General features: G+C 38.9%; 1 protein-coding gene across 3 annotated transcripts in view; it reads left to right on the forward strand.

The window, feature by feature from the left end:
• The window catches only part of fut8a (fucosyltransferase 8a (alpha (1,6) fucosyltransferase)), an 87475-nt gene that overhangs the window by 69054 nt on the left and 5164 nt on the right, over positions 1 to 13257 (forward strand). For all 3 annotated transcript variants that reach the window (XM_047157507.2, XM_017476586.3, XM_053682486.1), the window contains one exon: positions 7899 to 8145. In XM_047157507.2, the coding sequence (XP_047013463.1) occupies positions 7899 to 8145 (247 nt within the window). The remainder of the gene's footprint in view (positions 1 to 7898; positions 8146 to 13257) is intronic.

A 13257-nucleotide genomic window follows, 5' to 3' on the forward strand; every position in this document is an offset into this window, starting at 1 on the left:
GTTGTATGTTTCAGCGAAGCCAGAGGACAGACAGAAGCTTAGTAAAGTTGAGGATTGTGTAAAGGACATTAGACATTGGATGTTAATTAACTTCCTTCTACTTAATTCTGATAAAACAGAAATACTTTTATTAGGCCCACGTGTAGCTAGAAGTAATCTTTCTGATCACATGGTTACTCTGGATGTTCTTTCTGTTTCATCATGTACAGCAGTTAAAGACCTTGGAGTGATTATTGACTCCAGCCTATCATTTGATGCTCATGTAGATAATATTACTAGGATAGCCTTCTTTCATCTCAGAAATATTTCTAAAATAAGAATCATATTGTCACTACATGATGCGGAAATACTAGTTCATGCATTCGTCACCTCTAGATTAGATTACTGTAATGCCATACTGTCTGGATGTTCCAGTAGGAATATAAATAAGCTCCAGTTAGTCCAGAATGCAGCTGCTAGAGTCCTAACTAGAACTAGAAGATACGACCATATCACACCGATATTATCAATACTGCATTGGCTCCCAGTAAAATCTCGCATTAATTATAAAATACTTTTATTAACCTATAAAGCACTAAATGGTCTCGCGCCACAATATCTAAGCGACCTTTTGGTTTTATATGATCCGCCACGCCTACTTAGGTCAAAAGATGCAGGCTATCTGACGGTACCTCGAATAGTGAAGGCTACAGCAGGGGGAAGAGCTTTCTCTTATAGAGCCCCACAGTTATGGAACAGTCTTCCTATTAGTGTTCGGGACTCAGACACAGTCTCAGTGTTTAAGTCTAAGCTTAAAACGTATTTGTTTACTCAAGCCTACCCTGACTAGATTCTGTTCTACTACTTCGCAGTCATAATTATCTTTTTTCTCCCTCTCTCCTTTTGCCGAGCCCCACACGAATTTATGGAGATACTAGAGATCCAGATCCTTTCTGCCTCTGGATGGAGCTCAAATCTTCTTTAATTCCAGACTGCTGGGACTACGGCTGCTCCTAACGCCATACAGACTTCATATAAATCCATAATGAACTTTTTCACACTAACTGTTGTTACCCAGATGAGGATGGGTTCCCTTCTGAGTCGGGTTCCTCTCAAGGTTTCTTCCTCTTAAAACATTTTAGGGAGTTTTTCCTTGCCACCGTCGCCACTCAGTGGCTTGCTCAGTTGGGATAAATTCGCATCTTTAATATCTGTATACCATGTTGATATTTCTGTAAAGCTGCTTTGAGACAATGTCTATTGTAAAAAGCGCTATACAAATAAAATTGAATTGAAAAAAATTACTAGTTAGTTCTCTTGCAGCTACATTCTGGACTAACTGAGCTTATTTATGCACCTACTGGAGCATACAGACAGTAAGGCATTACAATAATCCAATTTAGAGGTGACAAAAGCATGAACTAATTTTTCTGAATCATGTAGTGACATTATATTTCTTATCTTCTTTCATCTCAGAAATATTGCTAAGGCTATCCTTGTAATATTATCTACATGAGCATCAAATGAAAGACTGGAGTCAATAATTATACCAAGGTCTTTTACGGTTGAAACAGAAATGCCATCCAGAGTTACTATGTAATCAGAAAGCTTACTTCTAGCTGTATGTGGTTCTAGCAGAAGTACTTCTGTCTTGTCAGAATTAAGTAAAAGGAAGTTAATAAGCATAAAGTGTCTAATTTCCTTTACACATTCCTCAACTTTATTAAGCTGGCCTCTATCATCTTGCTTTGCTGAAACATACAGCTGTGTATCATCAGCATAACAGTTGATCTAATTCCATTTTTTCAAATAATTTGACCCAGAGGTGGCATATATAAAGTAAAAAGCAGTGGGCCTAAAACAAAACAATGCAGAACAACAAAATTTACCTCAGTATGCATAGTGATCAGTTAAATAAGACCTGAGCGAGGAGAGGGCCGTTCCCTTAATGCCAACAACGTTATGATCAGTGTTATCAAAAGCTGCACTAAGGTCAAGCAACACAAGAAGGGAGACACAGCCCTGATCACAGGCCAGTAATAAGTCATTTACCACTTTAACCAGCGCTGTCTCTGTTCTATGATGAGGCCTAAATCCTGACTGATGCATTTCATGAATGTTATTCCTATGTAGGTACAAGCATAGCTGCTGTGCTACAACCTTTTCCAATATCTTGGAGATAAAGGGGGGATTTGATATTGGCCTATAGCTGGACAATTGACAGGAGTCAAGGTCAGATATTTTTAATCAGGGGTTTAATAACTGCTAGTTTAAATGTTTTAGGTATATAGTGCTAAGGGAAGAATTTATTATTTTTAGAAGGGTTTTGATTACTTCTGGAATAATCTGTTTAAAGAAACATGTAAGCAAGGGATCTAGTATACAAGGTGATGATTTTGATGAAGAAATTAATTAAATTAGTTCGGTCTCTCGAAGGGGAGTAAAACATTCTAATCATTGATCTGATATTGCATTATTATTATCTACATGGTTAGTTATAAGACTGTCTGGTTTTAAATTAGTAGTCTGAATTTTTGTCTAATAATTTCTATTTTGCCAGTGAAAAAATTCATGAAATTGTCTCTGCTTTATATTGATTGTGTGCATGTTTCTGTGGTGGTTATATTCCTAGTTAATTTTGCTACAGTATTGAAAAAGAATGTAGGATTACTTTTGATAACTTCAATTAGGGTGGAGAGAGAGACTCATCTAGCAGCATTAAGAGATTTTTAATAGTTCATTAGGCTCTCCTTCCTCAATATGTAGTTCAATAAGTATATTTCAATATGTAGTTATTTATTCCCAGAAAGTAAACCAATATTCAAAAATCAGGTGGGGAAAACTAAGTACACCATTCCTATTTCTGCAATAATTAAGAAAGTAATTAGCAGCCAGGTGTTACTAATGATATGCACAATATTAGTTAATCAAGAAGTGTGATAAAAGCAGACCTTTTGGCAGTTTGGTGTTCTGGAGCATTCAGGTGTGTGTCTACATCATGCCAAGAAGAAAGAAAGACAGCCGTGACCTCTAGAAGCGAAAGCAATTGTTGCTGCTCATCAATCTGTGAAGGGCTATAAGGCCATCTCTAAACAATTTAAAATGTACTGTTCTACAGTGAAAAGGATTGTTTACACACAGAAACCCTTCTTCCCAGGAGTAGGCATCCCAGCAAATTCAGTCCAAGGTCAGACTGTTTAATGCACAAGGATATAAAGAAAAACCCAAGAGCTACATCATGTGACCTACAGGTCTCTGTAAGCACATTAAATATTTATGCTCATGACTGCACAATCAAAAAAAGACTTGAGTATGGCTTTCATAGAAGGTTGGCTAGGAAAAAGCCCCTTCTCTCCATAAAGAATGGCAGCATGAATTAGGTTTGCACAACTGCATCTAAATGAGACCAAGGTGTAGATCAGAGGTGCCTAAACTATGGCCCATGGGCCAAGGTTGGCCCATGGTGACTTTTGATTTGGCCCACCATGTCATATATGAGAAGAGGGAAAGCATTGAAAAAGAATGAATTAAAGTCGTAGAATATGGATGGTATTACAATTACAATGGTAGGGAGGAAATCTGACCTTGATATGTTGGTGTCTCATAAAGTCAGTGAATGTGGGAAGAAAGTGGTAAAGTACTACTGTATTTTACATCAAGTACAGCTATGTGCCAAATCCATCAGACTTGTGGATGTGATGCGTGAATTTGCGTTGTTTGCTCAACCCTTCACCATCAGTGTGGACACAGTCAGTGATGATCTTCACATGGAACGAACTGAGCCTCAGTGTGATTAAGATCTCAACACAAGTTCAGGTCCCTTCTGCTGTCTCTGTTTGGCATACCTACCTCTGTGAGCAGACTTTCAGTCTGATGAACTTGAACAAGTGTAAACTGAGAAACTGACTCTCACCTACATAATACCCCGACTTTGTCAGTAAGTCAGCAGCCCAATTTGGAAAAAACTTCTGAAAAATAAGGACCTTGTCTATCATTAGATGTCACTGATATTGCACGCATATACAGTGAGGGAAAAAAGTATTTGATCCCCTGCTGATTTTGTACGTTTGCCCACTGACAAAGAAATGATCAGTCTATAATTTTAATGGTAGATTTATTTGAACAGTGAGAGACAGAAAAACAAAAAAAAAATCCAGAAAAACGCATGTCAAAAATGTTATAAATTGATTTGCATTTTAATGAGGGAAATAAGTATTTGACCCCTCTGCAAAACATGACTTGGTTATTGGTGGCAAAACCCTTGTTGGCAATCACAGAGGTCAGACGTTTCTTGTAGTTGGCCACCAGGTTTGCACACATCTCAGGAGGGATTTTGTCCCACTCCTCTTTGCAGATCTTCTCCCAGTCATTAAGGTTTCGAGGCTGACATTTGGCAACTCGAACCTTCAGCTCCCTCCACAGATTTTGTATGGGATTAAGGTCTGGAGACTGGCTAGGCCACTCCAGGACCTTAATGTGCTTCTTCTTGAGCCACTCCTTTGTTGCCTTGGCTGTGTGTTTTGGGTTATTGTCATGCTGGAATACCCATCCACGACCCATTTTCAATGCCCTGGCTGAGGGAAGGAGGTTCTCACCCAAAATTTAACGGTACATGGCCCCGTCCATTGTCCCTTTGATGCGGTGAAGTTGTCCTGTCCCCTTAGCAGAAAAACACCCCCAAAGCATAGTGTTTCCACCTCCATGTTTGACGGTGGGGATGGTGTTCTTGGGGTCATAGGCAGCATTCCTCCTCCTCCAAACACGGCGAGTTGAGTTGATGCCAAAGAGCTCCATTTTGGTCTCATCTGACCACAACACTTTCACCCAGTTGTCCTCTGAATCATTCAGATGTCCATTGGCAAACTTCAGCGGGCATGTATACGTGCTTTCTTGAGCAGGGGGATGTTGCGGGCGCTGCAGGATTTCAGTCCTTCACGGCATAGTGTGTTACCAATTGTTTTCTTGATGACTATGGTCCCAGCTGCCTTGAGATCATTGAAAAGTTCCTCCCGTGTAGTTCTGGGCTGATTCCTCACTGTTCTCATGATTATTGCAACTCCTCGAGGTGAGATCTTGCATGGAGCCCCAGGCCGAGGGAGATTGACAGTTCTTTTGTGTTTCTTCCATTTGCGAATAATCGCACCAACTGTTGTCACCTTCTCACCAAGCTGCTTGGCAATGGTCTTGTAGCCCATTCCAGACTTGTGTAGGTCTACAATCTTGTCCCTGACATCCTTGGAGAGCTCTTTGGTCTTGGCCATGGTGAAGAGTTTGGAATCTGATTGATTGATTGCTTCTGTGGACAGGTGTCTTTTATACAGGTAACAAACTGAGATTAGGAGCACTCCCTTTAAGAGTGTGCTCCTAATCTCAGCTCGTTACCTGTATAAAAGACACCTGGGAGCCAGAAATCTTTCTGATTGAGAGGGGGTCAAATACTTATTTCCCTCATTAAAATGCAAATCAATTTATAACATTTTTGACATGCGTTTTTCTGGATTTTCTTTTTGTTATTCTGTCTCTCACTGTTCAAATAAACCTACCATTAAAATTATAGACTGATCATTTCTTTGTCAGTGGGCAAACGTACAAAATCAGCAGGGGATCAAATACTTCTTTCCCTCACTGTAGCTGCATTGCTTATAGCTTGAATTATTAGGCATTGAACTCTATTGTACTATAAAAGGGATTTTTTGTACTACAAGTTTCATTGAACTATAAAACTTGGAAAATAAACCTGCCTTAATTAAGCAGATTACAGAGTAATGTTTTCTATTTATTTATTTATTTTTAAATATTATAAATGAGGGGCACCATGGCAACTTTAATTTTAATATAATACAGTTTGGTATAATGCAACGTTTACTTTCGGCCCACGGCCCTCAATCAAGTTTGGTTTTTGGCCCTTCACAGGAAAAAGTTTTGGCACCTCTGGTGTAGAAGATGGGTCTTTTATATACAGCTCAGTGTTTGGTGAAAACCAAACAACTATAGAATGGCAGAGGAGGCGTGGTGGTTTGGGCTTATTTTGCTGCCACAGGAACTGGGAAACTTGTTGTCATTGAGACAACAATGTACTCAACTTTATACAAGATATATTCTTGAGACAAATGTGAGGCCATCTGTCCAGCAGCTTAAGCTGGGACAAAATTGGGTTATGCAACAGGACAATAGCTGAGTTTACATGGACAACAATAATTCACTCTTAACCCGATTAAGACCACACTTTGATTAAGAAACTACCATGTAAACAGCAATTTTTACTTACCTTAATCTAATTAAGGTCATACTCGAATTAAGCTCTAATCGAATTAAGACAGGTGGAGTACTCCCGTTTTAGTCGCATTATGGATGTGTATTACAGACATGTAAACACCTTAATCACATTATGAACGTCGTGTGAGTTTTCACCGCATTTTGCGACAGGACACGATCACACATGGCAGTTGTCAACATTTTACAGTGTTCGGCTTCGTCCCAAACCGCATACTTGCCTACTATAGGCCTGTAGTGGGGAAAAATACATGTATCTCGGCTATATGTAGACGGTAAGTACGCGGTTTGAGACGCAGACCACGGCTTCAAGCAGTTGTCTATTAGCACGTATAGCATGACAAATAATTAACTGCACTTAAAGCGTTCGTAAAAATTTTTTTTTATAAAAACAGCCAAAACTGTATACGGTACCATAACGAAGACAAACTGTATGTTAATACGTGAAATTCTGGAGGGACGTCAGACTGCGTGGTGCGGTGAAGTAATGACGCGGGCTGTTGATCTAATTATGTTCTATAACATGTTAAACGGGTACATGACAGGAGTATTCTATGAGCCACTCATGTAAACACCTTAATCACATTATTATGTTACTCAGATTAAGGTCAATAATTAGATTAATGCTGTCCATGTAAACATAGTCAGTGATCCCGAGCACACTAGCAAACTGATATGCTCTGGCGGGATCTTAAGAGAGTTGTATATAAACAAATGCCATCAAACATCAATTAACTAAAGCAATGTTGTAAAGAGTGGGCCAGGATTTCTCCAAATGCAAGAGACTGATGAAACATTTACTACAAGTTATTGCTGAAGATGGTTCCAAAGGTGATTCTACATGGTTCTTTTCCCCACCTGGTTTCTGAAATGTTGATTTTACTTTTTGCAAAAAATTACATACTGAAATGTTGTTTTTTTTTTTTTATTTTTTTTTTTACTACATTTGTTATTTATTTGTTTGTCCTGAAAAATAAAAACATGGAATTGAAGGAGGGTATGCTTTATTTTATCCATGACTGTATCTTGTAAAATAAGGTGTACAATAAAACTTTTCCCCCATGCTTTGTTTCCTACGTTAACAGTTTGCCTTTTTCCCTATTTAGCTCTGCCCACTCAAATGTATAATTTGCTCAACATGCAAAACCTACTTTTGCAAACTTATCCTGTGATTTTTGCAATTATACTCAATTTTGTTGTTATTCACATTACTCATCCAAGACTGACCTAACCCTCCATGATTATGAAAAACATGTTGAGATTAGTGAGAACCATGCTCTAGCCTGCTGCCTATTACATGCCACAGAATATCTTTTTGTATCTCATATATTGTAATATCCCTGCATGTCCTGTAAAAAAAAAAATTGCATTGAAGGAAAGACCTTTTATCCCGCTATTTTCCACTGTTCTTTTGATCTTTGGTTAGTATTTATGACTATTTTGTTGGTTCATATGTCCTGAATGCCTTGAATTTTAGGATTGTCTGTATTTTTTCTGTAATTGCAATTTCTCTTCAAATCTGATATTAATGGAAGCACTTTCGGTTCAGTTACAGGGGACACTGCAGCAATCAAACTAACAGATCTTTTAGGAAGGAGCAAAAATTTTAGCTCTTTTAAGCCGTTACTTTTTGTGTGTTTGTGTAGGTGAAAATAATGATCAGGCCGTGCAAGTGGTTGAGTTGCCTATTGTCGATAGCCTCCATCCACGACCTCCTTACCTGCCGCTGGCTATCCCAGAGGATCTGTCTGAACGTCTGCAACGGCTGCATGGAGACCCATCTGTCTGGTGGGTTTCTCAGTTCGTCAAATATTTGATCCGACCTCAGGCCTGGCTTGAGAAAGAGATTCGTGAAGCGACCATCAAGCTGGGCTTCAAACACCCAATCATAGGGTAAGAATAAAAAACATGATCATCAGGCATTAGTTTTATTTTTATGGACCCTTATAATTGGAGCTGAGAATTCTGGAATTCTATTGGAAACCTTTCCATGTTTTGAAAAGAAAATCTAATTTTGTCTATAGTCTAAATTAAATGAAGACTTTTAAAATGTAGGTTCTAGATTTTTCTAGTTATTTAGGGCAAGTTATCCTATTATGTACAGATAAAGATCCCCATTGTATATACATGGCATTGTATATTTTTTGCAATTTTGAATGACCAACAGTGCATGTGGTATTGTGGAGCAGAGGGCATAATTATAAAGGGGATGGAGTTTCAATTCATATGTTATTAAAATGTGCAGTTAATCAGCTTTTCTCATTCCCTCAGAACCAAGTGTGAGCTTGCCATCTAATTTTAATTAAATATTTCACAGATTTTATAAAAGGTTTTTTTTTGTGTGTGTGCTTGTAGCCAGCTGGCTTACAGAGCTGGCTTACAGAGCTTACAATAAATGTTTTCCACCTTCCATTAGATTTGATGTCAATATTGTACTGGTATTGTCTAGGGAATTGCCTATAAATTTTTATAGATATATATTTGATTAGCTTCTAGGGAAGGAAAAAATGTCTGCAATATGGCATAATCAAATAATATATTTCCAGTCTAACTTTTCATCCTGTCAGTGGCCCATATGTTTGACAGACGTAACAGAGAAATACGGAACACAAATTAAATGCACAGGAAAAGTGTCACTGAATGTTTTACTGGATATCAGCTCAGTAATTTTGCCTGTAGCTCGACAGTAGAGGTTTGCAGTGGGACCGGGATCTTGTGGCACCAAACAAAAAAGTCACAGGAGCGGACAGTCATATATAAAGTACAGTATGCGAGGCAAGAACAGGCCATGGTTGCTAGTTTGTTAATTTTTGGGAAATATAAGCAACAATGTTTTTGTGTATTTGAAAATACTGCAGGCAGTATGGACTTGTGCCCATTCAGCCACAGGAGCATTATTGAAGTGAAATATTTATGTCAGGTGATTAGTCTCGGTATGTGGTCATCATATCATTTCATCCCAAAGCTGTTCAGTGAGGTTTAGTTCCGGGCAGGCCACTCAAGTTCTTCCACACCAATCTTGCCACACAATGTCTTTATGGACCTCGCTTTTGTGCCAGAAAAGGTTTGGGCCCATTAGTTTCAGTGAAGGGAAAGGTTGAACACTATGAAGAAGGCCCACATGTAGGTGTGATAGTGTGGTAGAAAACCAATAATTATAATTAGCACAGATTTTTATAGTCAGATCATGCATGACTGGTCAAACTTTCGTTCTATCCAGAGAAACTGGTACTCCACAGACACTGTGAAACAGTATGTGACTGAATTTGGTCTTAAAGATGGTCATAGATTAAAAAACTAGCGCCCTCCCTTCAGTGTCCTCTACAGGAGGTGAAATGCATGCTCGATTGGGTTAAGGTCTGGTAATTGACTTGGCCAGTGTAAAACCTTCCACTGTTCCCCCCGATGAAGTCCTTTGTTGAGTTGGCAGTGTGTTTTGGATCATTGTTTTTATTGAATTTATTCTGCTGCTACCATCATGAGTCACATCATCAATAAAGGTTAGTGAGCCTGTTCCAGAAGCAGCCATGCAAGCCCAAGCCATGACACTACCTCCACCATGTTTCATAAATGAGCTTGCATGTTTTGGATCATGAGCAGATCCTTTGCATCTCCACACTTTGGCCTTTCTTGGTACCTGAACTTTTGTGGCTAATCTCTGTATTTCTTTGCACATTCCAATCTGGTCATCTGCTTCTTTCTGCTGATGGGTGGTTTGCATCTTGTGGTATGGCCTCTATTTTTCACTTCACCGGTGAAACCTTGGGCTCAAACCAAGAGTAGACATTCAACTCTATTAATTTCTTAAACAATCAATTTAACAGGACACACCTGGGTAGCAAGAAACACCTAGCAGTCACATGTTCCATAATTTTGATCACTTGGGAAAAAAAAAAAAAAAAGGTGGTTTCAAACAAAAGGTATCATGTTCTAAGTTGTTTAACACATCTAGATGTAAAAATGAGGATATTAAAGATTAATTCTGATCTCTCATCTCATATTCATCTTTTGATTTTAAACCCAAATGTCATCAAGTTTGTATAAGCCATATCAAAAAGGCAGTGGAGATCAGTCTTTCACAGCTGTTCAGTGGAATTTTGGCCCACTTTTCTTTGCAGAACTGCTTTAGTTCAAACATATTGGAGGGTTTTCGAGCATGAACTGCCTGTTTAAGGTCCTGCCACAGCATCTCAATTGGTTCAAGACAGGACTTTGACTAGGCCTCTCCAAAATATTCATTTAGCTTTTTTGAGCCATTCATGGTAAAGCGGCTGACTTTCGGTTCCGGTTGACAGGGTACACTGGCGCGTTTTGCTGCTACTCCTGTCACCGTTTTGTTTGTTTTCGTTTGTTTACTTAAGTCATATTGTTTTAAATAACAACGAGTTATTTAAGTTATATTGCTTTCAGTGCTCCTACGGTTGCGATGTGGTGGTGCCATTTTATATACTTTGGACTGTTGTTTTTACTTCTGTGTTCCACCTGGAATAAGCTGCTGGATCTTATGATTGTAAACTGCTTGTTTGTATCGCAGTTTTCATCTGTTAATATTGGACTGTCAGATCATACAGCTGTCTTCTTTAACCTGGAACTGCATCATCCAATTGAGCCTGCCATCCAAACAGTAACTTTCTGGAACTGGAAGTCTATTGATCAGACAGTTTTCTCCAATTCTCTTGTTTCCACCTTAAGTGATCTTCATCCCTCATCACTGGAGGAGAAAGTTCTGCAGTTAAATTCTGCTCTTGCTACTAATCTAGACTCTTATACTCCCCTAAGGTCACGTAAGGTTACATTCGCCCGCTCTTCTCCCTGGTATAATGACAATCTGCGCTCTAGAAAGGCTGCTTGTCGGAAAATGGAGCGTAAATGGCATCTTACTGGCTTGAATGTTTACTATCAAACGTGGAAGGATCTTCTGGGGGATTACAGAGCATTAATTGAGACTGAAAGATCATCTTATTTCTCTCAGGCTATTGTAAACAATCAAAGAAATCCCAGACACTTGTTCCAAACCATAAACAGATTGCTTCAAGTTAATGTTGTTACCACCTTGCCTGTTTCTCAGCAGCTATGTAATTCTTTTCTTCAGTTTTTTAATTCTAAGATTGATAATGTTCGCAAAGAAATTTCTGTTACACATGACTCTGCCGCTTCACTCCTTTGTCCTTCTGGGTTTACTGGTGTTTCTTTCATTCATTTCTCACTGCTTGATTCTGAGACTCTCACAAGGGAGGTACCCAGCATGAAATCAACCACTTGCCTGCTTGATCCAATTCCCACAAGCCTATGTAAATCATGCTTCAATGTTTAGTGCCCTACTATCCTCGATATTATAAATGATTCATTGGAGACTGGGGTTGTTCCAGCAGTACTAAAGGCTGCTGCTGTTATACCTGTACCAAAGAAGGAAAATGCTGCCGTGGATGATGTTAACAATTTTCATTCCATCTCAACTGAAATCTTCAGTTTTTGGCAGAAATGCTTGAGCGTGTTGTTGCCTCTCAATTGTGTAATAATCTTACAAATAATAACCTCTTTTACTTACCTGCCTTGAACGTGTTTTTGGTGTGTCAGGGACAGTTTTAAAATCTTATTTTACTGACCGTTCCCTGTTTATTTCTATGGGTGGTTACAGGTCTGATACTAGCTCTGTGCTCACTGGTGTTCCTCAGGGATCAGTTTTAGGTTTTTAGTTCAGTTTTATTTATTTATCTCCACTTGGGAATCTGCTGCGATCGCTCAGCCTCCGTTATCACTTTAATGTTGACGATACCCAAATCTACATTCACTCAAAATCTGGTGAAAACCTTAATGTTTGTTTTCTTTCTGACTGTATTTCTGAGATAAAAACGTGGAATAATAATTTTCTGTACCTGAATAGCAGGAAAACTGAAGTTCTGAGGACAAATCTCTGAGGCCAGTCTTTGGACAGGGTCATGGTGAATGAAATCATGAGAATCACAGTTTCTGATTCAACAACCATCCTCCTGGCTTCGCATGTGCAATGCTTCTGGCAAGAGTGAACACCAGGGGCGTGGCCTGGCCTGGGCGTTGGGGGCTATATTTTCTTTAGCCCCGAATAATTTTCCACTTGGAGCTGTTTGTTACTACTTAACTGAAGACCAATAAAAGAAGACAGCGGTGTTGTAATTTTATATCTTCATTGAATGGAAGTGAGACCAATCATCCGGGGCTGATCCCAGATTCTTCTCCATGCATTTTTTCCCAGTTCAACTTGTAGCCTAAGTTTTGTTTTATGGACGCTGAAGTAACTTAGCTGTCAATGTATGGCATAATCAGAAAAAGTTGGATTTATCATAAAACTTGCCTTGAGTGTAGTCACTATTTGTAGGACTACCAGACCGGAAAATAACTTCTAACTAGGCAAGTTTGGTGCTGCTAGCCAAAGGGAGGCACAACTAAGCTATCAGTGTATGGGTTTAGCTGCTACAGTGCCATGCAAAGTAAATTTGCTACCGAAGTTTATGTAATAATTAACCGGAAAATAATTTCTAACTAGGCTAGTTTGGTGCTGCTAGCCAAAGGGAGGTACAACTAAGCTATCAGTGTATGGGTTTAGCTGCTACAGTGCCGTGCAAAGTAAATTTGCTACCGAAGTTTATGTAATCTGTGTAGATTTAGCACACATACTCAACTCGTGAGTCCATGTGAATATTAAATATAGCCGAGTTGTGCAGCACCTGCACATTTCTGGCTTACTTCTAAGCAACAAATAAAGGCTCACTGGTTTGTTTGCTTTGAAGGGAATGGTGCAGACCCAAGAAACATAATAATGTGGGATAACTAACCCTAGTGTAAAAAGGAAATAACCACTTGGAAACGAAGAAGCATATCTGCCCATTTTTAGCAGACCCTTGCCTATCCTGTCTATTTGTACTTTTTATGAGACCACAGGTTTGTTTTGTTCAAGGTGATGTTTAATTTTCTTTGAATTTATTTGTCCACCTAAAATGCATTTTGATTTGTCTGGTGTTGTGCATA

The sequence above is a fragment of the Ictalurus punctatus genome, chromosome 9 (assembly GCF_001660625.3).
Source record: "Ictalurus punctatus breed USDA103 chromosome 9, Coco_2.0, whole genome shotgun sequence".
Classification (NCBI taxonomy): domain Eukaryota; kingdom Metazoa; phylum Chordata; class Actinopteri; order Siluriformes; family Ictaluridae; genus Ictalurus; species Ictalurus punctatus.